Here is a 22,507-nt window from a genome sequence, read left to right as displayed (position 1 = left end):
ACAAGCATATGATAAGGAAAGTCACAATCGAATCTGGGCTCTCCCAAGAGTAGGATTCGAAGAGGCACCCCTTGGGTCAAATCCCTTTGATGATCTCGTGCCTCTAATTTCGGTCAAGACTCAACGACCCTTTTCTCTCCTATAAGAAGACTGTTAAGATCAAATGGAAGGCTTGCGCAACTACACACATTGTCTTCTAAGTCTCTCTACTTCTTAGTCTAAACACTGTAATCCTTAGTTTATCAGTGTCTCAAAAGATAGGAAGAATTAGAACACAAAAGAGAGTTGTGTCAAACATTAAGAATTCACTGTTGCCATTTTTCTTTGGTGGAGAACGAGTCAAAACCATATGTATTGTAATACTTTCAATATCTAAAGGGAACCCTTGTGACCCAAGGAAAACTGGATATAAGTACCACAACAGTACCGAACCAGTATAAAATTATTATGTATTATTTACTTTTTAATTACTGTTATCTTTCATTCTGCATTGTGTTTAGTCAACTAAAATCATTGTTAGTCGACTAATTTTCAATAAACCACAATTCACCCCTCCCCCCCCCTCTTGTTTCATAATCCTCAACTTAGGCTGACGATGCCTACCTGGGAGCTGACAATACCAATCAAGGCCGATGAGGACACCATGAATATCTACAACCAGCAATACTAAACTAACATGTACACAGGGCTGGCAAGGCCATAATACTGATATACAAAATATACATGACTCGTCTACAAGCCTCTAGAGATAACTGAACTGTATCAAGGTCGGGACAGGGCCTCGACCTACCCATCAAACTTGTATATATAAAATGGACTCCAAGGTCTAGACCTAGTAACTCCGAGGACGCGGAGCTTACCAACCAAGCTGATATTTGACTCAGTCTACTGGGAAGGTCTATCCACATGTCTATCAGGACCTGCAGGCATGAAACGCAGCGTCCCCAGCAAAAGGGACATCAGTACGAATAATGTACCGAGTATGTAAGGTATAAAAATTAGTATATAAAAGACATGAAAAAAATATGAAGTAAAGGACTCAACCTGTAAGTCTGAATAGCTCTGTGAATCATGAAACATTTATAATGTCATGCATATGCGTATAAATGTCATATCATGCATAGGTATATGCGTACATAACATCGTCAAGCCTCTGAGAGCATCCCATCATATCATCTCAGCCTCTGTAGGAGAACTCATTAATGTATGCCAGTTGATCAGGTGGTGGTGTGTATAAAATGCCATAACCTTTTCACGTACCCCATATACATATAATATACGCGTATATAACGTCATCTGGTCATGGGTCAATATACATGTATAAATAAATGCAATGCATAATGAAGTAAGTTAATACGATCTCTCGGAATATCATAAGGTCAATATGCCTTCGGTTAATATCACAAATAAACTTTATCAGCTTACGTATTTTCTGAGACCCATGAACAGACGATATGATAATAGGACATATGGGGAATCAAGAACATAGGCAACCCTAGCACTTCTAAGAATAGAGTCATTTGTGAAAGTTGCATGTTTGCTCGTTTTGTTGTATCATATGGATTATGCCAAAAGGAAAGAAGGGATAGCGTTAACATATCCTATCAACGAAGTTACAACTGTTGCACAAGTTCTCACACCTCTTACGGATGGTAATCTATATCATACAAAGGATTGGTATCAATAACGACTTCATATTCTATAAAGAAGTTCATTTAGTCATTTTATCAAACAACTTATGTGCATAACTTCATAGGGTTTTTTATAGATCCAGTTCAACATATTCTAGCACAATGATCTTCGTCTTCACTTTCCCTCATCCTCACCATGATATCCATACCTTTACAATTCCATTTGGTATCCTAAAACATGTAAAAACAGCCCACAACATAGCTCAACTTCAAGTTTCATAGTTACTAGTTTCTTCAAGAATCCTCCAACAAAGTTCAACCCAACACTTCTACAAACTTAAAATTAGGTTATGGAAGATGAAACTTACCTCAAATATACCAAGAACCATCCGTTCTTTAACTCACTTCAACACCAAGTAACTTCCTAAATCGTCACAACAAGAAGGAAAGGGAGTTAATGGTAATTACGATATTCTTTTCATCGAACTTGCGTGGTTTATCTTTGGATTCACTCTAGGATCATAGGGAACCCTTGGAGAGCATCTAGGAAGGTTTAGGAACTGTTTTGGTCGAGAAATATGAGTTAAAACGACTTAGAATTGACTTATATATAAGCCGGAGTTTTACACCGACTTTATGGGTCCCAAGGGAGCTGCTTGCACAGTCTCGCAAAAATGGGAATATCTCTATATTGCGATGTTGTATCGACAAACGGTTTAATGAATTAGAAACTAGACTTGTAGATCTTCAATTTGGTAGGTGGATCACCCCATAATTCAAAGTACATTGCGAGAAAAGCTCAACTACATTTGACCTAATTTTTAGCATATTTATGAATGTAACTTGCGATGACCTTTGTCAACTTTTGTTCCACAACTCGCTTGACTTCAAAACATAACACATGACTATCATACGACTAAAATAACTCATAACATAACCTCCTTATCATGTTAAGCACCCTAGTCTCATCCCAAAAGTACACGTTATAACATTTTCAATTTGTCGACTTTCGACGAAACTTGTTTTCTTCAATACGTTTAGCTTCTAAGCTTTCCAACCCTGGTACTTGTTATCCGTGATCTTTAATATTTGTAACCTCCAAAGTAATATTATTAACTTACTTTATGTACTTTCAAAGATGATCTTATTTCTGAGCTTAAATCAATTGACTTACGATATACTTTTACGTAAGAAAATATGGGGCGTAACATTTAGAAATCACTTAGCTTTTCAATCAGTTAAATCGAGCAGGATGTTAAATATTCAAACTTGCTAGGAGAGAATGAGAGGAAATGACAATCGCTGCGATGAAATGTCTATGATACATGAGTATTTATAAGTCATCTAACATCATATAATTTAACTTTGACGTAAGTGGACAAAACTATATGCTGCTACGTGCATCTTTTAAACCATACATTTAAATATTTTAGTTCACGAACTGCAAGATTAAGATGTATGAAAGAAGTTTAATATCTTAACAACTCCTCCTTTTTAGAATTGATTCATCACACTAAGAGACATTTGTAATTTCGTATCTTCCAAAAAATATCAATCTTTAATGTCTTGGTAAGAATATCCATTAATTTTACGACCTCAAGCTCCACTTCCTTGTGAAGCGATCTAATCAAATAGTATATTTTTTTTCGATGCGCTTATCCCTTTCATGTAGTACTGGGTTCTTGGACAATGCGATAACAAATTTGTTATTTTCTATATCATAGTAATCGATACTTATTATAAAATGCTTTTAGGTTTTTGAACATTAATGTTGATGGAAGAATTTAATTCTTAAAGGCTATAAAAGTCATCAACAATACATGGTTATATGTGTCTATCAATATGTTACTTTGAGCTTCGTGTGTTCATACGTGTATATGTATATAATATATTATATAAATATATAGGTATAAAAGAGAAGAAAAATCACCAAAATTTCACTATGTCCACCCTCGAGAAAAGGGGAAGAAAAAGTGAGAAGCTCATGAAACCAGACTAATCATTCTGCACATTTTGCTATAAAACTTAAGTACAGAAAGAAGTAAACCAGGAAAGAAAAGTAATGCCTTCATTGATGAATTGTAGTTATAAAGATCATATATACATAGCATAGAGTTGATATTTGCCAGCCTAAGCTCAACATATAGAATCTTACGTTCTTTTTAAAATATTCTATACAAAATTCCCTCATTTCTATGAATCTTAGTAACTTTTCTCGGATCAAATGGATAGGAAGAACGATACAAGAAGAAAGAAATCAGAATATGTTCCAATGAGCAGACCCCAAAATTGTTTGCAATCTATATTAGCAGTAGAGTGATGCAAAAATTTAGACAAAAGTGAGATTCTTCAAGCTTTTGCTACCTCTCAAACTCTTGAACTGATGACATTAACTTCCAGCTGCCTTCAAAAAGTTGTCATATGGACTTGAAGCAGGTAGTGCAAAGAAGTTGGGATGACACTGGGATTCAGTTGCACATGGCGTTGGAGTGACATTGATAAAGGGATTCGACAAATTGGAGTCAGAGCCATGTTTGACGTGAACCTGCAACATACATGAGTTTCAGTGTTGAAACTATAGGATAGAAATTAAAGCATACACATAATTTATATTTGTAGCACGTAAAGCCATTATTTCATGCATGCTTGTAGAGAAGCTACTAGACAAGAAATGTGATCTCCAGTCTGAATACTGTAGTGCACACTTACAAGGAAAACATGAGATCATATTTGTAATGAATCACATTGACCGGTCTCTCTAGCACCAGGGAAATTGGGCACCTGTTTCACACATACCCTTGTTCGCCACCAGCATTTTCAAGGCTCTTTCAAATTATCTTCCAATGAAATTAGACAGCACTAATGATTATCTAATATAAGATGGTGTAGCTCTAGCATGTTACATGGTTGTGATAGGACAAAACTCTCCTTTCTAAAAGTATCGATGCCACCTTAATTTTGATGTGATTATCCTAAGTTTCCTTCTTGCTCAATTGCGCATGGTATGTTAATGCACTTGATTGTGTTGGGGGAGGGGAGTAGTTTGAGCTTCCATTGTCTTTAGATTGCAATTTATGGAAGAAAACCGGGGACCATACTTAATGGTGAGCTTCTCTTCTTTTTCCTTTTTTCCCTTGAAAACATCTATGATATCATGATTCCATCACTTCAATATAATGTTATTACAGCATGTGAAGCTGCTTCTTAGTTATTACTGCTGCATGTGAAGTTGCTTCTTAGTAGGCCTCTACAATACGACTTTGAAGCCTACCAACCTAAAGGTTTCTTTTTATAACAGTGCAAAATGGAATCTTGTTGAAAGGAAAATTGGGTAAACGCTATTCCCTCCCTGTAATAGCAAAGTAGTATGCTTGCAACACTCTCCATAATATGCAGGGTTTAAAACTACATCTCTTCCCAGTCTCATGCACTGAAAATGATGCTCAAAACTATAAGATGGACACATTTCTTTTATACTTACTGGAGTAGATTTCATATCAACGCAGCTGTAAGACGGCTTCATATTTGCCTGGATATAGTCCTGTCCATAAAAGTCAAAAGGATTTTCTCGAGACGCTTGGGCAATCATTAAATGTGACATCTTTTCCTGCTTCCCTGCTTGAAGGGCCTCACAATGGCCTGCCATGTCCTTGTATGTCATATCAGAAGTTGAGACAGAGAGTCTTCCTACTTGCAGTGTTGTATCTGATACCTGCATAAGTTTCGGGTAAATGATTTAGAAAAGTTAAAACTATGTCTAGGGCAAGAGCCTTGCCATACATGATATTATCGCAGTAATTAAAATTACAACCATACGCGATCGAAAAATAAATAACCATAACCAAAGGGCCTTTCCTACAAACCTCTGCTGAGCAACCACCCCTATTTCTGATGAAACCTCCCGTTTTTTTATAGGGCCCCCAAAAAAAACCCTATAAAGTAATTATTCCGGTCACCTCCACTTGAAACCATTGATGTAATTCGAAATTATATGTGGGAAAGAAATGACAAAAATAATCTTTGCCATTACCAGGCCCTTTTGCCGTTCTATTAATATTACCACCAGATTGGAATTTTGGCCCTGGATGAAAGCATTGAAATTCTGTATTTCCTGTACTTCTTCCATACCAAAATACAAAATTGCCAAATTCTTTAGAAGACTTCATCATTTGATTCAGTATATATCAACACTCTTTCAGTTTTACCTTAAGTTCAGATCAAACATGGAATAATCACTCCACCTGCTTCCCTCTAAGAAGGATCAACATCAATTCGCCTCTATTAGATTTTATAACATTCATTTCATGAACTAGCTTTTAAGATTGAGTTAGACCCAGTTTTTTGTGAAGCTTCTCTACTTTTTTGGTATATTTCTTGTATACGGGTATTTATGCCTTTCATTAATGAAATCTTATTACTTTATCAACAAAAAAGGTTGAGTTGGGCCCAAAATTCATTTTCTTAACATGATATTAGAGGGTTAGAGAATACACTTGTCCCTCATTGACTGTGTAGGGATTTCCACGGGGTTATAATATCTTGTTCATTCCACCCATTGCCTTAAGGTTTTCGGTTGAATGTTAAGATTCTTCACATACCTTGTCTTTCACCCCTCCAACCCTACGAATAATATTCCTCATTCAAGAGATCATAAAGCCTAAAGTTTCAGATCTCTTTTTCTTCCACAGAAACTGACCAGAAAAAAACCCAAAACGTTTTTTTGGTGGCTTCATAAGTTTATTTCAGAGAACCTTCACTTCTCCTGTGCGACCTTCTGGAGAACGAGTAACAAGAAAAAAGGAGAGTCTACAAAAGAACTGCCAGGACATCTTTCAGAAGTTCCTAGCAAGAATTACGACAGCCAACTCTTCCTTACGCAATGCCGTGGTTACTGTGTGCATGGAACGAATGGAAGGTATGCAAGCAGAAACTTACTGAATCGAGGAACTGAGTGACAGTTAAGAGGTCTGGAATTTGCAGAGTAAGGTGTGAGTTAGATATATTCTTATTCTCAGTTGGTACGCCATCCTCTAAGATGGGCAGCGTCGGGTCCCCAACCTGCTGGTAGAAAACAGGATATAAGATAATGGTGAGTATTGGATAAAAAGAAATAAAGAGTTAGAAGCAGTGGCTCCAACTACCTCGTCCAGACTTTTATCATCCTCTGAACCGAATTGGTAGATCTGTCCTGAGGTTTCTGAGACTAGCTGAGCTCCCAAAGGACAAACGTCATCAGGAAGGAAATCTTTAAGCAACTGATCCTTTATAGCAGCAGTCTTATTCTGCGCATAAGTCAAATGTCAAAATGCATTCGGCATTGCGTAAGTTATCATTGAATCACAATGAGAACAGATATGATGCTTACTTTATAAGAATTCCTCAAGCTCTCCACTATTATTGAAGCAAAATATTCTGTAGTTTGGTTACTAGATAGTTGTATTGCTGAAAGTGATTTCAGGGCATCATCGTCATCCTCTTTCGAACCATAAACTTTGACTGCCTGCTCTGTATTACCAGTTACAGCTTGCAGTTTACAGTCATCTACCAGCTGAAGAAAAGGATCAACCTGTTGAAGGTATTGAACATCGAATTAGACTAGACAACTTTGCACAGAAAGTATTGTGTAAAATATTTGCAAAATGAGCACATTGAACAAAACATGACTGAGGCTTGTCCTTACTGTTTTATCTGTCAATGCAGCTTTAGCACAAGCAACAACTGGGATAAAGTTGTAGGCTTTAGATAGGAAAATAATCATGGATGTCGCCAACATAAAGAGTGACCTGCGACGTGATGGTGGTAGAGATCCTGCAAACACAATAATGATGGCAAGAGGCAGAGCAGGTGTGTTACTAAGGAATAACATATCATGGTTTCGTCAATACAGCATAGATTAGAAGTATATCAGATCATATGCAGGCATTTATAAAACATCTAGATAACATGCTCTTTTATAAGGATAAAAGGAATATAAAGAACTTGTCAAACTCAGATACAAACCACTGTGTTATACCTTTCCCTCCAATAGAAATGTTCCTCAAAGAAAATGCTAGCTGGAAACTTCGAATAAGAGCCTCATGGCTGGATTTCTGGAAGACGAAATACAAGCAAGTTATCAACAACAGCCTAGTCTAACTTATTAGAAATGTTAATAAGCAAATACAAAGTTTATCTTTCTGATGCAAAGTCAGCATCTAGAGACAAGTTAAACTTAACAAGATGAAATTGATTGATAACAAGAGAGGTGTAGCAATTTAGGAAAAAGGAAGAGACACTTAGTTTTTCCATTCTAGAGCAGCTTTCAATTCATTATATAGCATAATCCAATAACATATACTCTTAACCTCATGCTCAAGTTCTACACAAAGACAAATATTGCAGATTAAGATGGACGTTGGAAAATATATTAGTGATGCAGATTAATATCTGCTACCAAGAAAAGCATCACCACCTTTGTTTGTGAAAATAACACCACCAAGCTGTAAGTATGAGCAATTGATTCATAATTCTCTGGAGTATTTGCAGGAGAGATTGCCTGCACCCACAGTGAAGACAGCAAGAGGCTGATCTGTCGAATTTTCAGCTTGAGAGAAATTCCATCCTGAAACAAAATGAACTGCGGTAAGCAGCAGCCAAGAAAGCATAATCTTGTGGGCATTAGTTTCTCCAACCAAAGGTAAAAACTGTTTGAATTGAAATGCCTACCTGCTCCTCTTCCGTGTTACCAATCTCTTTTCCTTCATCAGTTCCTGGTAACGAATTCCTTTTCACAGTATAAGCTCGACTATAGGTTGATGTTAATCTTTTCAACATGGATTGGTTTTTCACCATTGATTTAGCATTGAATGTTTTTTCCTTTCCAGCCACATTGTCATGAGAGGGAGATTGTTCTTTTTTTAATTTATCAAAAAGCGCAGCTGAAGAAGAAAACACTGAAACGGTTCTAGATAGGGTCCTCTGAATACCAGAAGCCTTTGTTGACCGTGGATGGACAGAGGTAGGACGGGGGCAAACTGAAGATGGGACAAGTACAACAGAAAAGACACGATGTGCCACAAGTCTTGTTTCATGGTCCGGGGAGACCATAGCTAAAAGAATTTGATGGAATAATGCCTCAGGGAAAGCCTGAAAGGTAACAGGAAAAAATGAGAACAAGAAATTTGACAATCAGCCAGTCAAGAGCATCACTAAGAGAAAATAAAGATGCCAAGAATAGAGTCCTGCTTGCCTTGTTTTTATATGAAAGATTTGGTAAGGATGCAATTATCTGAGCAGTTCGATAAACAGCAGCCATTGTATTTCTCACCATAACTGTTACATTTGAAATTGTTTCCAGCATCACTGCCATCACATCAAGAATAGGACCAGCATCTCCTACCTGTTTTTCAAAGGGATCACAGTTTACATTGTCTACACTCATGTAAAATTAGGCACTATATTAAAATTTTCATCTCCCTTCTTGTCAGGCAATGTTGTCTCATCTAGGACGATGTTTCTGAGGATCTCACTAAACAAAATCCTCAAAACTGATAACCTCATTTAGAACAAAGGTAAATAGGGCATAGTGCATGTTTTTGGTGACCTTGAGAAGTGAAATTACATAAATTTAGACTTTCGAAGATAAAAGCATGAACTTCACCTTCTGGGACATCTGTACAAGGCATTCATCAACTGCTGTGTAAAACTTTCTGTTCCATTGAATTACTTCTTCCCCAAGTTCCGAGTCATCAACTGAACAGAGTATGCTCTTGCGGAGATGTCTCATCATATCACTAAACGCACCAACTATCGTCAGAGATGGCTGAGCCTTTGTTGCCTTAGAAAGGGAGCTGGCAACTTCAACAATTTCTATCTGCATATTTGGATTTTTAAGGACATTCTTGTGATCAAGGTGCTTGATCAAAGTAGACAGCAAGAAGTGTGTGTTCTGCCCTGCATTTTAAGGAAATGAATGGAGTGAGTCCAAGGCGTTAAGGTGACATATATGCTGCTTAACCCCCAAGAATTAAAAGAAAAAAGGGTAATCACTGAGGTTAAAGAAAGATCAAACACCAGAATTTTCCATAATAGATTGCATGTCAAGCAAAACAACGAGGGCAACTCCGTGTTCACGAGACCAAAGATCAGCATTATCAAAATAACGGAACAGGGACTCCAGAACACGCCGTACAGTTGTTGCCTCCTTAGCTAACTTCGCCATGTTATGTAAGCACACCTTTGACCAAAACTTGGGGTTTCTCGAATCTTCTCTGTTCACAAAAGAATTGTAATTGGAAATGAGACGATCCACAAAGGTAAAAATAATTAACATACATAAAGACCATGGAAAGAGGAATTACCCAGTTACACTAAGGCCTCTGTCTGTTACTATATTCCTCCAAGAAGTAGCCCTTCTCAATTCATCGGAGGATGACGACATCTGGTGTTCACCAGAAGAAGCCAGTTGGACTCCATGATTCTGCTTATCTTGATTATCATTATTGGGATCCAGCTTCTCCTTAGGGCCTTCACAATTTTCTAAAACTGCACCCGCCACCTGGTAAGATAAATGAAATTAAAACCAAAATACTCTCAATCATGATTCATGTTTGCCCGAGGGGCTGTTCACGAGTGATGTTCGCTGAGGGGCTATTCTTGATTTATGTTGCCTAGACAATGTAATATGCATATTATTTTTGACACCTATAATAGGTATCTTGTTCACTAGAAAAGCAAGCTACATTGAAATAGACTGTCACTTTATCTAACAAAATACCACTTATCACTTTGTCAATTCAAATGGGGCACTTAGCAGATATTCTTATAAAATCATTCGGAACTTTAGGATCAATTTTACATTTGCTACGAGTTAGGAGCACAATATGGATGCTCCAACTTGAAGAAGATTACTAAGAATTTGTAAACATAAAAAGGATCCCTTATCCTATAGTTATATAATTTAGCAAGATTATAGGGCTGATAATAGAGCTGTAATTTCTTGTAAACACCATGTAATCCGCACTAACTTGAGAGAGATCAAACAATTCACTCTCAGAATATTCTTCTCTCTTTCTTCACACATAGTATTGGCTAAATCAAAATTGTGTGATGTAAAAATATATAAAGCTTTTCAATGACCGAATACAAATGTGATCCAATTAAAAAAAATAATCCTAGATATGTAAGATGGTATTTTGAACTAGGTGCAGCAGAAAATCTTTTTGAAAGATAAGAGATTTGTCCTAAACAACACAATAGTTCTAAAATTGGGTATAAGAAGACCTCACAAAATGGAAATACTATACCAATTATCTCAACAACCGATTAACCAGAGAAGCATAGAAATGTCTGCAATAACTTACACTATCGAATTCCGCTGGCATGTGACAAAACTCACCCATAAACCATATCTGTACATGAAAAGTTGAAAAAAGAAACAGAGTTGCTCAGACTGTCCATTACAAATGAAATCAGACTTTACCTAAAGAATCCAGAGAAACAGATAAAGAAACTGACAAAGTAAATGGAAAAGACAAACATCAAAATTAAATAATATCTGAATCCTCATAAGGACCAAGCAGAAGCTGCATGTTATTATTGTTTCTTTTAGTTTATAGATATGTATAGTGTAGTCTTGTCCCACATTGAAAGAAGAGTAATATCTCCTTGTAGTGTATAGCTATAAATAGGGACCTCTTGTATTGTATTTATCATCCAATATCAATAACATATTTTCTCCCATGCCTTCTCACATCGTATCAGAGCATTAGTGAGAAAAGATCGTTGTGCGTCATTCCAGCGTTAACCGGGAAGAAAGAACTTAGTCATCGTGTAATTTTTCCGGTGACCTAAGGCTTGTCTAAGTGAAAGTCACTTTCTATCGGTGTTGTGCTAAAACCAACACCACCACGAGGTAGATCACCCTCCGACTACCAACCCCTGAAATTTTATCCGACAGAAAAGCCGCCACACTCCTCCACGCGCCGGCAACAACTTTTCCGGCGAGGGTTCCGGCCATTTTATCGTGAAGCTTCTTCAGGACAGTGTGCTCTCCTCAAAATTCCGAGTCTACCCATCTAATTCAAATCAAATTACGGCCACTTTTCTATTTTTCCGGCGTGAACAATGACCTTTCTGGCCATTTTTTGAAAATATTTCTTTAGGACAGCTTGCTCGCAAAGGAATTCCGAGTCTATCCATCCCGGTTACAACAAATTCCGACAACTTTGGAATTTTCCGGTGAGCTACAGTGTTTCCGGCAAGCTACAGTGTTTCCGGCATAAACAGTGTTTCTGGCACAGAACAGTGTTCTGTTTTCCTGCTGTAAACAGTGTTTTTCAAGCTATTTCTTCAGTTTTCTCACAGGAGTTACTTATTTCCACTATTTCAAGTTAACCATACTACTACAAATTGTAGCGACATGGGAACCGATGCTTTGAATAGTCGGATGGTTTCTTTAGCAGAGTATATTGAGTTCCTTCAGTATAAAGCATGTAAGCAGACATCTTCTGAGATAGCTTCTGTTGTTCAAACAGGTAATAGCGTGACTTGTTTCTCCCAATCTTCATCCTCTAAGTCTTGGGTCATTGATTCAGGTGCATCAGATCATATTTCTGGTAACAAATCTCTTTTCACTACTATTTCGTATTCTCAATCTCTTCCAAAAGTCACAATGGCCAATGGGTCTCAAACCATGGCAACTGCAATAGGTCAAGCAAGCCCACTTCCTTCCTTACCTTTAGATTCAGTCCTTTATGTTCCCAATAGTCCTTTTAATTTCATAGTTGTTAGTCGCTTAGCCAAATTACTTAAATGCGTTGTTTTATTTCTTGATGACCATATTTTTATACAGGAACGCAGTACGGGGCAGATCATTGGTACCCGGCGTGAATCAAACGGACTTTATTACCTTATCCTTGCTAAATCACATGGTCTCACATCTTGTCTTCCTTCTACAACTTGTCCTGTTACTGATTCACCAGATTTATTACATAAACGGTTGGGACATCCTAGTTTGTCAAAATTTCAGAAAATGGTATCTGGTTTATCTCACTTGTCAGCTCTAGAGTGTGAGTCATGCCAGCTCGATAAGCATACCCGCTCCCATTTCCCTCGGCGTCTTGATAATCGAGCAGAGTCACCTTTTACTTTAGTCCATTCAGATGTTTGGGGTCCTAGTCGGGTCAGTTCCACCTTAGGATTCCGCTACTTTGTCAGTTTCATTGATGATTATTCCAGGTGCACTTGGATATTTTTGATAAAAAATCGATCTGAGCTGTTTTCTATTTTCCACACTTTCCACGCTGAAACTCAAAATCAATTTGAGGTTTCTATTCGCACATTTCGTAGTGATAATGCCCGAGAGTATTTGTCTTCCCCATTTCAGCTGTTTATGAAATCTCATGGGATTATTCATCAAACATCTTGTCCGTACACATCTCAACAAAATGGGGTAGCTGAAAGAAAGAATAGACATCTTATTGAAACTGCTCGTACCCTACTCATACAATCTCATGCTCCGTTGCGTTTTTGGGGGATGTCGTTCTTACATCTTGCTATCTTATTAATCGTATGCCATCTTCAGCTATCCACTACCAAGTTCCATACTCTGTCATGTTTCCCCATTTACCTTTGTTCTCTCTTCCACCCCGTATCTTTGGAAGCACTTGTTTTGTCCATAACCTTACTCCAGGAACAGATAAGTTAGCTCCTCGTGCTCTTAAGTGCGTATTTCTGGGTTTCTCGAGAACACAAAAGGGGTATCGATGCTACTCTCCTGACCTCCAGCGGTACCTTATGTCCGCTGATGTTACCTTCTTTGAAACCCAATCATACTTCACAGGTTCGGGTCATCACTTAGATATTTCTGAGGTACTACCAGTTTCATCTTTTGGAGATTCAGTCACTCCAGCTCCACCACCTACAGCTCCAGTTGTAGCTCCACCACCTATAGCTCCAGTTGTAGCTCTACCACCTATAGCTCCAGTTCCACCACCTACAGCTCCGGTTGTAGCTCCACCACTTATAGCTCTAGTTCCTCCACATAATCCAGTTCAACCTTCTGCAACTCCACCACTCTTGACTTATCATCGTCGTCCACATCCAGCATCAGGCCCAGGTGATTCACGCCCCGCATCAGATTCTGCACCTACTGCAGACTTGTCTCCTCTTAGTCAACCAATTGCACTCCGCAAAGGTGTACGATCCACACTTAATCCTAATCTCCACTATGTCGTTTAAGTTATCATCGTTTGTCGCCACCACATTATGCTTTTATATCTTCTTTGTCCACTGTTTCTATCCCTAAGTCTACATGTGAGGCACTATCTCATCCAGGATGGCGACATGCTATGATTGACGAGATGTCTGCTTTACATGCGAGTGACACTTGGGAGCTTGTTCCTCTTCCTGCAGGTAAGTCTACTGTTGGTTGTCGTTGGGTTTATGCAGTCAAAATCGGCCCGGATGGCCAGGTTGATAGGCTTAAGGCTCGTCTTGTTGCAAAAGGATATACTCAGATTTTTGGGCTTGATTATAGTGATACTTTCTCTCCCGTGGCTAAAGTAGCATCTGTTCGTCTCTTTTTGTCCATGGCTGCTGTACGTCATTGGCCTCTTTATCAGTTAGACATTAAGAATGCTTTTCGCCACGGTGATCTTGAGGAAAAAGTTTATATGGAGCAACCACCTGGTTTTGTTGTTCAGGGGGAATTTAATGGTTGTGTGTGCAGATTGCGCAAGTCACTATATGGTTTGAAACAGTCCCCTCGAGCTTGGTTTGGTAAGTTCAACACAATTATTCAGGAGTTCGGCATGACTCGTAGTGAGGCTGATCATTCTGTGTTTTATCGGAATTCTGCTCCTAATCTGTGTATTTATCTAGTGGTTTATGTTGATGATATTGTTATTACTGGTAATGATCAGGATGGTATTACTAATCTGAAGCAACATCTCTTTCAGCACTTCCAGACTAAGGATCTGGGCAGATTGAAGTATTTTCTAGGTATTGAGGTCGCTCAGTCTAGCTCAGGTATTGTTATTTCACAGCGGAAGTATGCCTTAGACATTCTTGAGGAGACTGGAATGATGGGTTGCAGACCTATTGACTCTCCTATGGATCTGAATGCTAAGCTTCTACCTGGACAGGGGAGCCTCTTAGAGACCCTATGAGATATAGGAGGTTGGTTGGCAAATTGAATTACCTCACAGTGACTAGACCTGACATTTCTTTTCCGGTGAGTGTTGTAAGTCAGTTTATGGATTCTCCCTGTGATAGTCACTGGGATGCAGTTGTTCGCATTCTTCGGTATATAAAGTCAGCTCCAGGCAAAGGATTACTATTCGAGGATCGAGGATCGAGGCCACGAGCAGATTGTTGGGTACACAGATGCTGATTGGGCAGGATCACCTTTTGACAGGTGTTCTACGTATGGATATTGTGTTCCAGTAGGAGGTAATTTGGTCTCGTGGAAAAGCAAGAAACAGAATGTAGTTGCTCGATCTAGCGCCGAAGCCGAATATCGGGCCATGGCTATGGCGACGTGTGAGTTAGTTTGGGTCAAGCAGTTGCTCAAGGAGTTAAAGTTCGGAGAAATCAGCAAAATGGAACTAGTGTGTGATAACCAAGCTGCTCTTCATATTGCGTCAAATCCGATGTTCCATGAGAGGACTAAACACATTGAGATCGACTGTCACTTTGTCAGAGAAAAAATACTTTCAGGAGATATTGTTACAAAGTTTGTAAAGTCGAATGATCAACTAGCAGATATTTTCACTAAGTCTCTTACTGGTTCTCGTATTAGTTACATGTGTAACAAGCTCGGTACATATGATGTGTATGCACCGGCTTGAGGGGGAGTGTTAGTTTATAGATATGTATAGTGTAGTCTTGTCCCACATTGGAAGAGGAGTAATATCTCCTTGTAGTGTATAGCTATAAATAGGGACCTCTTGTATTGTATTTATCATCCAATATCAATAACATATTTTCTCTCGTGCCTTCTCACAGCTTCTTTCCAACTTCAAGAGTCAGTAAGAGGACCTTTTGTTTATAGGTATAGAAGGTTTGGACAGAATAGCAAAGGGCAAGAGTCCTCCAAAGCAAAGAAGCTGAAGATGGGAAGCAACGATTGCTATCTGAATGTGGATCAGTCAAGGCAAGGTGATATTAAAAGCAATAGCCGTACATGATATAGGAGTTCTACGAATTGTATTGATATTAAAAGTCCTTCCATTATATTCTAGCCAAATACAAAACAACACTGCCAGCATAACATATTCTTAGACTCAGCGAGGACGCTGAGTCCGTAAGAGGGGTGTATGTAATACCCCAGACTTTAGACAGAGTCCCACATCGGCAAAACACAAGAGGGATGTTGGGTATATAAGTTAACAAGCCTTAGACCCTAGTGACGCGTTTTAAACCCGTGAGGGCCTAGGCCTAGAGCGGACAATATCACTAGCGGGCTGGGCTGTTACAGATGGTATCAGAGCCACTCTTATGTCAGCCTTGCCGATTGTGGGTCAGAGTTCAACTAAGTTTAGGCAAATCCCAGTTAGGCGGGGCAAACCTCAGTGCCGAATCTAGGCGAATCCCATGCGGTGGGGCAAAACTCAGCGAGGACGCTGAATCCATAAGAGGGGGTGCATGTAACACCCCACACTTTAGACGGAGTCCCACATCGGTAAAACACAAGAAGGATGCTGGGTATATAAGTTGACAAGCCTTAAACCCTAGTGACGCGTTTTAAACCCGTGAGGGCCTAGGCCCAAAGCGGACAATATCACTAGCGGGCTGGGCTGTTACACAAAATGTCCAATACATCTAGACTGAAAAAACATATACTTCACTCAACATGCCAAATGGTCTTTCCAACATGTTCATGGCATAGACACTATCCTTACACGCCAAATAATCCTACCTACATGTTCTTAGCAAACACCAGAAATGACTTATCCAGAAAAACATTTTCCATTATACCAAACACACCAGTAAAGTTTACTTTAAAGTTACAAATTAGTTTCAAATCCAAAAGTCACTTTCTAACTTAGATTTGAACTAAGGAACTTAAAATTTTCAGAAATCCACCATTCATGTGGGGGATCAACCCCCATTATTAGCTACATCAATCTTATATACTTCCAAATTACATTGCGTAGACTCTCCAAAATATTACCGCACCCAGGTCAGATTCTCGAAAAATGCTCTACTTTGAAGGATCCGACACGCATCCGGCAACAATTTCGGAGAGTCCAAGCAACATAGCTTCCAAATTTAGGGATTTATTTACTTTGAGAAACCACATCACCAATCAGATAACCCACGCACTAAAGTGAAACTCACCATGAAAGAACTCATAAGCAACTTACTTATCAAAGCAGTATTTATAATCAGCAGAGGAAGCAGTAGGGGAGCAATTCACAGAATTCAATGGTGCAGGTGTAGGAACTAATTCAAAGACTTCTCTGCATAATCTTTGGGAGGAATCATTTTCAAGTTAGAGAGCGAATAATGAAGTTGTTCTTCAATAAGACACTTCTTATAAACTTCGGTTCCTAGTTTATGGAGCACAAATATACAACAAATGCGGAATGTTGACAAACCTAAAATCGTCAAAAATCTATGTCAATGTCCTAGCACATGCTTTCATAGAAACCTCAGTGTTCACGAGTGTATCTCCACAAATGTGGTTTTCATCAAACAAAGTTCATACATCAGAAAGAGCATAAGGAACTCAACAGGAAATTTATTTGGCAGTTTACCATAGCAGACAGGGCTTGAAGACCAGCGCAGCGCAATTTAAGCACTCTTTCATCCTCACCCATCTCTTGAGCAAGAAGACAGATTTTAGGAATCAGGCCTTCAAAATTAAACATATATGTAGAATCCCTCTGCACAATGCACAGTCAAATTGGAATATAAGCTTTAACTGTTAAGGAGAACTTGCAGATCTTTATCTTCAAGATAACTATCAGTCTATCACCACTATAGGGTAAAGCCAAAAGAAGGAGCTATTGACCTGGTTAATTATGAAGTCAAAAAGAGCTTGGCATCCAACTATGCGCATTTCATCGTGCCTCGTCTGATCCAGCAAAATGTGTATTATACTGAGAAAGCTGCCAGCAAATAGTGGCCTGCAGTGCGTATCTAATAGTTCAGGATTCGTTGTACAAAAAACAGTAGGAAAATCAGCAAACACCATTGTTTAGCAAGAAAGCAATGATCTCCAATAGATTAAAAGGCTAATGGAAAACAGTGAAAAAAACAAATATATCATGGAACTGTGCATATCTCTCAAGAAGGATAAAGTTTTGAAATTTTGTACATGATCGCCCTCATTTCCTAAAATTTTGTTGATGGGAAGTGGAAGAAGCAACAGTAGCAGATGAGGAATACATTCAAATTTTCATTTTCACCTCTTTTTCCTCACTTTCCCTCAGTAAAGTGCATAAGTTGCTATTTGATAATATTCTTTGAGGAAAGATTAGTACATATTCACGACTTTATCCTTTTCTTGATCAGAAACCTCCCCCATCAATGTAATAAGAGCAAGGGACTTACATTTGTTGCTTACAGGATGTAAGCAACTTCCGGTAGATACACATGACTACCTTTACAGACCCAATATTCTCGTTTCTTAGTTCCCGGTAGCACCTTTGCTCAAGAACACTTGTTATCTGTCCATAGATTGAAGTTCATCAGCTCTTCCCAAGCTTTAAATAATGTAAACATATAATCTTAGAGGATATCAAAAATCTTAACAATCTTTGAGAATCCAAATATGACATCCAAATATGACAAGGTTGTAAGGCATACCATCTAAATGCTTATAAGGAGAAAAAGGAACAAGAAATGAATACAAAAATTTATAAAAATCAGAAAGTAGAACTCAGAAAGCAGAATAATTCCATCTTATCAAGCTTGTTCAATATCTCAATAACACAACCTTCGGTATACGAAGTGGATTTTTCGAAGCATATTCACACAATTTGTTGATCATACGATCATTAGGTTCTCCATCCTGTCAAAAATAAAAGATAACTTAGTTCTTGAAGAAACTTAGTCCTTTCAACCAATAACAGATCAACTTATAATGCGGCCAGTGAGTAAAGGAAGCATAGTAAATGTTAAGGAGGTTACATACTACCTCGAATCATTCAAGAAGCTCAAGTGTAAATTTCAATAGTACATCTCACCGCTACCATTGATGGAATAAAATCCCAAAAGATTCAACAACAATAACAGCAACATACCCAGTATAATCTCACAAGTGGGGTTTGGGGAGGGTAGTGTGTACGCAGGCCTTACCCCTACCTGGTGAGGTAGAGAGGTTGTTTCCGATAGACCCAAAAGATTCATACTCTAAATGAACAACATAAACACCTACCTGCGCTAAAGTTTCTTTATCTCTCCAGTCGAGCGGGGGCCATGTTTTGTTATCCACGCCAGCTTAAATTTCATTTCAACTAAGCCAGAACTACAACTGTTAGGGCAATTAATGACCTCTCACACCTTTTACCATGTAATTTACCATTTTGGCTGAATATATATAAGCGAGCAAATTGTGTATAATTAAAAAGCAAGAGCATTGTTAGCTTATAAATGTACAAAATGCTACTTTTGGACCCTAGGAAATAAAATTTAATATTGCCATCAGAATCAGGTAGGAGCTCCAAGGTTCAGAGGTACAAAATCAATGAACTGTTTACATTAACAAAGAAGCGGCTAGATTAGCGAGCAGCATCAAGATTTAAGTCGTGAATGCTCGTGCTGCAAAAATCTTCAATGAAAAGGTGTTCAAACACTAAAGGAGAAGAAAAAGAAGAGTCTTTTCTTTCAGGAAGAATCCTACACCTGCATCAGGCTTCTGGCCGATTTCTATATTATTGATACTCATGGACATAGAGACAGTAGCTGATTTGGCTAACAGAATATGATTTGTACAATTAAAAGGCTTCTAATTTCTTAATGTAAGGAAACATAAAGCTGGGAACATTTTCAGGATGTAGCGTGAACGATGTTTCTGTGGGGCCACTACCAACAACAACAAGGACAAACCCAGTATAATCGTACAAATGGGGTCTGGAGAGGTCAGTGCGTACGCAAACTATACCCCTAACTTGAAGGTAGAGAGGTTGTTTACAATATACACTCGGCTCTGTGGGGCCACTACCAATTCAGGTATCTCTCAAACTTCATAACACTCATTTCAAAATAAACAAATTAACATAATTGGAGACAAACAAATTCAATTCAATTCAATCAAAAAAAAAATGAAAAATTGATGGAATGTTAAAGAAGACTAACCGGAGATCGAGGAAAGCTATCAGAGATCAACTTCTTATAACGCTTAACAGGTTGGCGGGACCTTGTCCGCATTGCCGGACAACACACACAAAGTTGATCACAGGCTGGCATTATTCTATGAGAAATACCCATTTTTTCCAATTTTTCAACAAATTCCCACAAAAAAATATTCCCTCTTTTTCTCCAAAATTATAGAAAACACGATATGGGTTTTCCTGTTCTTGATTCAAATTTCAAGAAACACCCACAAAAAAAAGAATCTTGGGCCAATTCAAGATTGGTAAAAATGAGAGATTAAAGAACTGAGTATGGTAAACGGAAGAAATAAGAGAAGGGAATTGATTGCCAGAGGAAAGAGGGAGATCGGGAGAATTCTCACAGATCTCCAACTTCCCTCAAATGGCAACAAGAATGAGAGAGAAATAAATGGGTATTTTCTTTCCCCTATTTCAACATGAACGAACTGACCTCCCTAAGTTTTGCATGGGACTCACGTTCGTTCTCTAGTTTAGCAAAATTATGTAACGGCTACGCTGTGGTGGGACAACACAAGACCACAAAAAAACAAATACTAATATTACACATTTTGAATTTACAAAATTTGAATAATATAGTGCATAGGATAATAGTAACCATACAAGTAATCTCATCATCTAATCATTGTATATAAATATTGTTGGTGGTACGATTAAAACTTTTATCATTTTTTTAATATTGTGATGAGTTGTTGTTGTTGCTAATGTGTTATACGTGACATTCTATACATTTTTATTTTATTTTATTGGAAAAATGAAAAGATTGCCGAGGTAATATTTTTTGGTAGCCTTTTGGTTATTTGAAATAGTTAATATTGCTAGCTTCTTCATTCCTCTGCAAAAAAGAAAAACACAATTAACGTGGTGATAATTTCATCCAAACCTAAATGGTTGTGTTCTACAACCACAAATAATAATCAAAAAAAAAAGTAGATACGATTAGGATAGCCAGCATGATGGGAGTATTAGCATGCCCAAACTATTAAAGAATATTTTGTCTTATATTTTTACATAAGTAAATAGTAGAAAGTTTTTCTTTTAACTGGGCAAAAGTATTAAGGTAAGAATTGTAATATTACTATTATTATTGATTTTATATATATATATATATATAATGTGCTACTACCGACAAATATTTGTTATGTATTGTAATTTAAAACAATGAAAACTTTTATTTGCTTTAGAAATAAAATTTGCAATATATATCATGCACGACTTTTTTATTTTTTTAGGCACAGATGCTAAACATTGTTGTTTTCGTTAAATGAAATCGCAAACGTATTTTGTACCATGCATAATTCCAAGGGAAATGATGCCAAGGTCGAGAGTTACGGACAAGCTTTATGAGTTGTTAAAAAAAAAAAAAACTAACATCTGATTGAATTGAATAACAACATTAGTAAGTAAATCCTACCAGCCTATTAGTTGTCAATCAAACCTTTGTAGCAATAGAATACCATATCGATGAATGTGAATCAAATAGTTATGATTATAGATTTAATTGACAATAAGTATGTTTCTAAATTTTCTTATAAATGATAAGGTGTAGAACAATATTTGCAATACTACGTGAAGGAACCACTCAATATATTTTATGGAATCAAGCAATACCAAGTATGCATGCACCACAAGGATTAACTATCATAGTTCATTAACTATAGAAATGCTAAATCGTAAATTTACGAGAATGAAATATAATCTACCAATATATGCGATGAATTTTAAAACTTAAGTAGTTCAAAATATTGTGTAGTCTTATAAGGATTGCAGGAAGCATTTGCATGCACCACTTATATATATCTGGAATAGTAAGTGAAAGTAATAACAATAGAAAGATTGAGTCACTAAAGACCCAAAAAGATGTTGAGATGAAACTAAGCTATATAATACAATGAGATGATGAATGGATAAGTATGACACACATGTAAAAGACGACATTATAAATGAAATCTATATAGATAAAAAGAAACATTTCAAAGTATGAAGTTGTTGTACACAAGGGAAATTAGCCACCCATCAAATGAAAGATTTATAGATTTCTAGTATTTTGTGCACCAAAGGAAGTTATTATATTAATCCATTTTAATCATGGATGCCGGCTCAAACTCTTCTTGTAATTGATCACAAAGCTATCAAGCTCTCAGAGAATCATTCATCAATACCGTACATTTTCTCTAATCTCATCAGAACGTTGATTATGCAACAAATTCCTATTATTAATTATTTGAACAACTGAATATAAACATTTCTCGATGAAAGCTTCAAATATTTGTGTTATGTCTTTTGTTTTTCTTTTTAAACCATATGCCTTTATTGGACTGTTATCAATTTGAACGAATGTGTTGTATTTGATTTGAAATTAATGATGTAAAAGGTTAAAGTAAGTTTAATTTGAGCTCGATCACAAACAATACTTATTTCACATAACGAGGGCCTTATTTAGATTAGATTAAAAGCGACACACTTCCACAAATATAGAAGACTATTCAGGAATAATTTAGAAAAAGGACTATTTACAACCGGTCTTGTATTTTATGGACATATTAAGCACAAACA

General features: G+C 37.4%; 1 protein-coding gene across 2 annotated transcripts; it reads right to left on the bottom strand.

The window, feature by feature from the left end:
* Positions 1–3,673: 3,673 nt before the first annotated feature.
* Positions 3,674–20,555, bottom strand: LOC107772297 (protein SEMI-ROLLED LEAF 2-like). 2 transcript variants are annotated; one of them, XM_075238914.1, is made up of 19 exons: positions 19,917–20,555; positions 18,556–18,630; positions 18,171–18,286; positions 17,629–17,743; positions 17,372–17,500; positions 10,973–11,020; positions 9,971–10,167; positions 9,684–9,880; positions 9,271–9,563; positions 8,860–9,009; positions 8,337–8,756; positions 8,083–8,232; positions 7,645–7,720; positions 7,312–7,439; positions 6,997–7,197; positions 6,773–6,913; positions 6,567–6,689; positions 5,113–5,343; positions 3,674–4,176 (listed from the first exon to the last, which is right to left on the bottom strand). In XM_075238914.1, exons 1-19 carry the CDS (start codon positions 20,046–20,048, stop codon positions 4,021–4,023), a joined length of 3,078 nt encoding a protein of 1,025 aa, XP_075095015.1. In that variant the 5' UTR covers positions 20,049–20,555; the 3' UTR covers positions 3,674–4,020. The 2 variants fall into 2 exon arrangements, with proteins under 2 accessions (XP_075095015.1, XP_075095014.1); XM_075238913.1 differs by having other exon boundaries at positions 6,567–6,692; positions 19,917–20,329.
* Between the last annotated feature and the right edge of the window lie 1,952 nt (positions 20,556–22,507).

Source organism: Nicotiana tabacum, chromosome 19, assembly GCF_000715075.1.
Source record: "Nicotiana tabacum cultivar K326 chromosome 19, ASM71507v2, whole genome shotgun sequence".
Classification (NCBI taxonomy): domain Eukaryota; kingdom Viridiplantae; phylum Streptophyta; class Magnoliopsida; order Solanales; family Solanaceae; genus Nicotiana; species Nicotiana tabacum.
Note: the sequence above shows the minus strand (reverse complement) of the source record. Positions and strands in the feature narration are given on the sequence as shown.

Coding starts and splice junctions, on each gene's coding strand:
- LOC107772297 (XM_075238913.1), bottom strand. CDS start 20,048: ATGGGTATTTCTCATAGAATAATGCCAGCCTGTGATCAACTTTGTGTG. Junction 17,744..18,170: donor ACATCCTGTAAGCAACAAAT/GTAAGTCCCTTG, acceptor TACGCACTGCAG/GCCACTATTTGCTGGCAGCT. Junction 9,010..9,270: donor TTGTACAGATGTCCCAGAAG/GTGAAGTTCATG, acceptor TTTGAAAAACAG/GTAGGAGATGCTGGTCCTAT.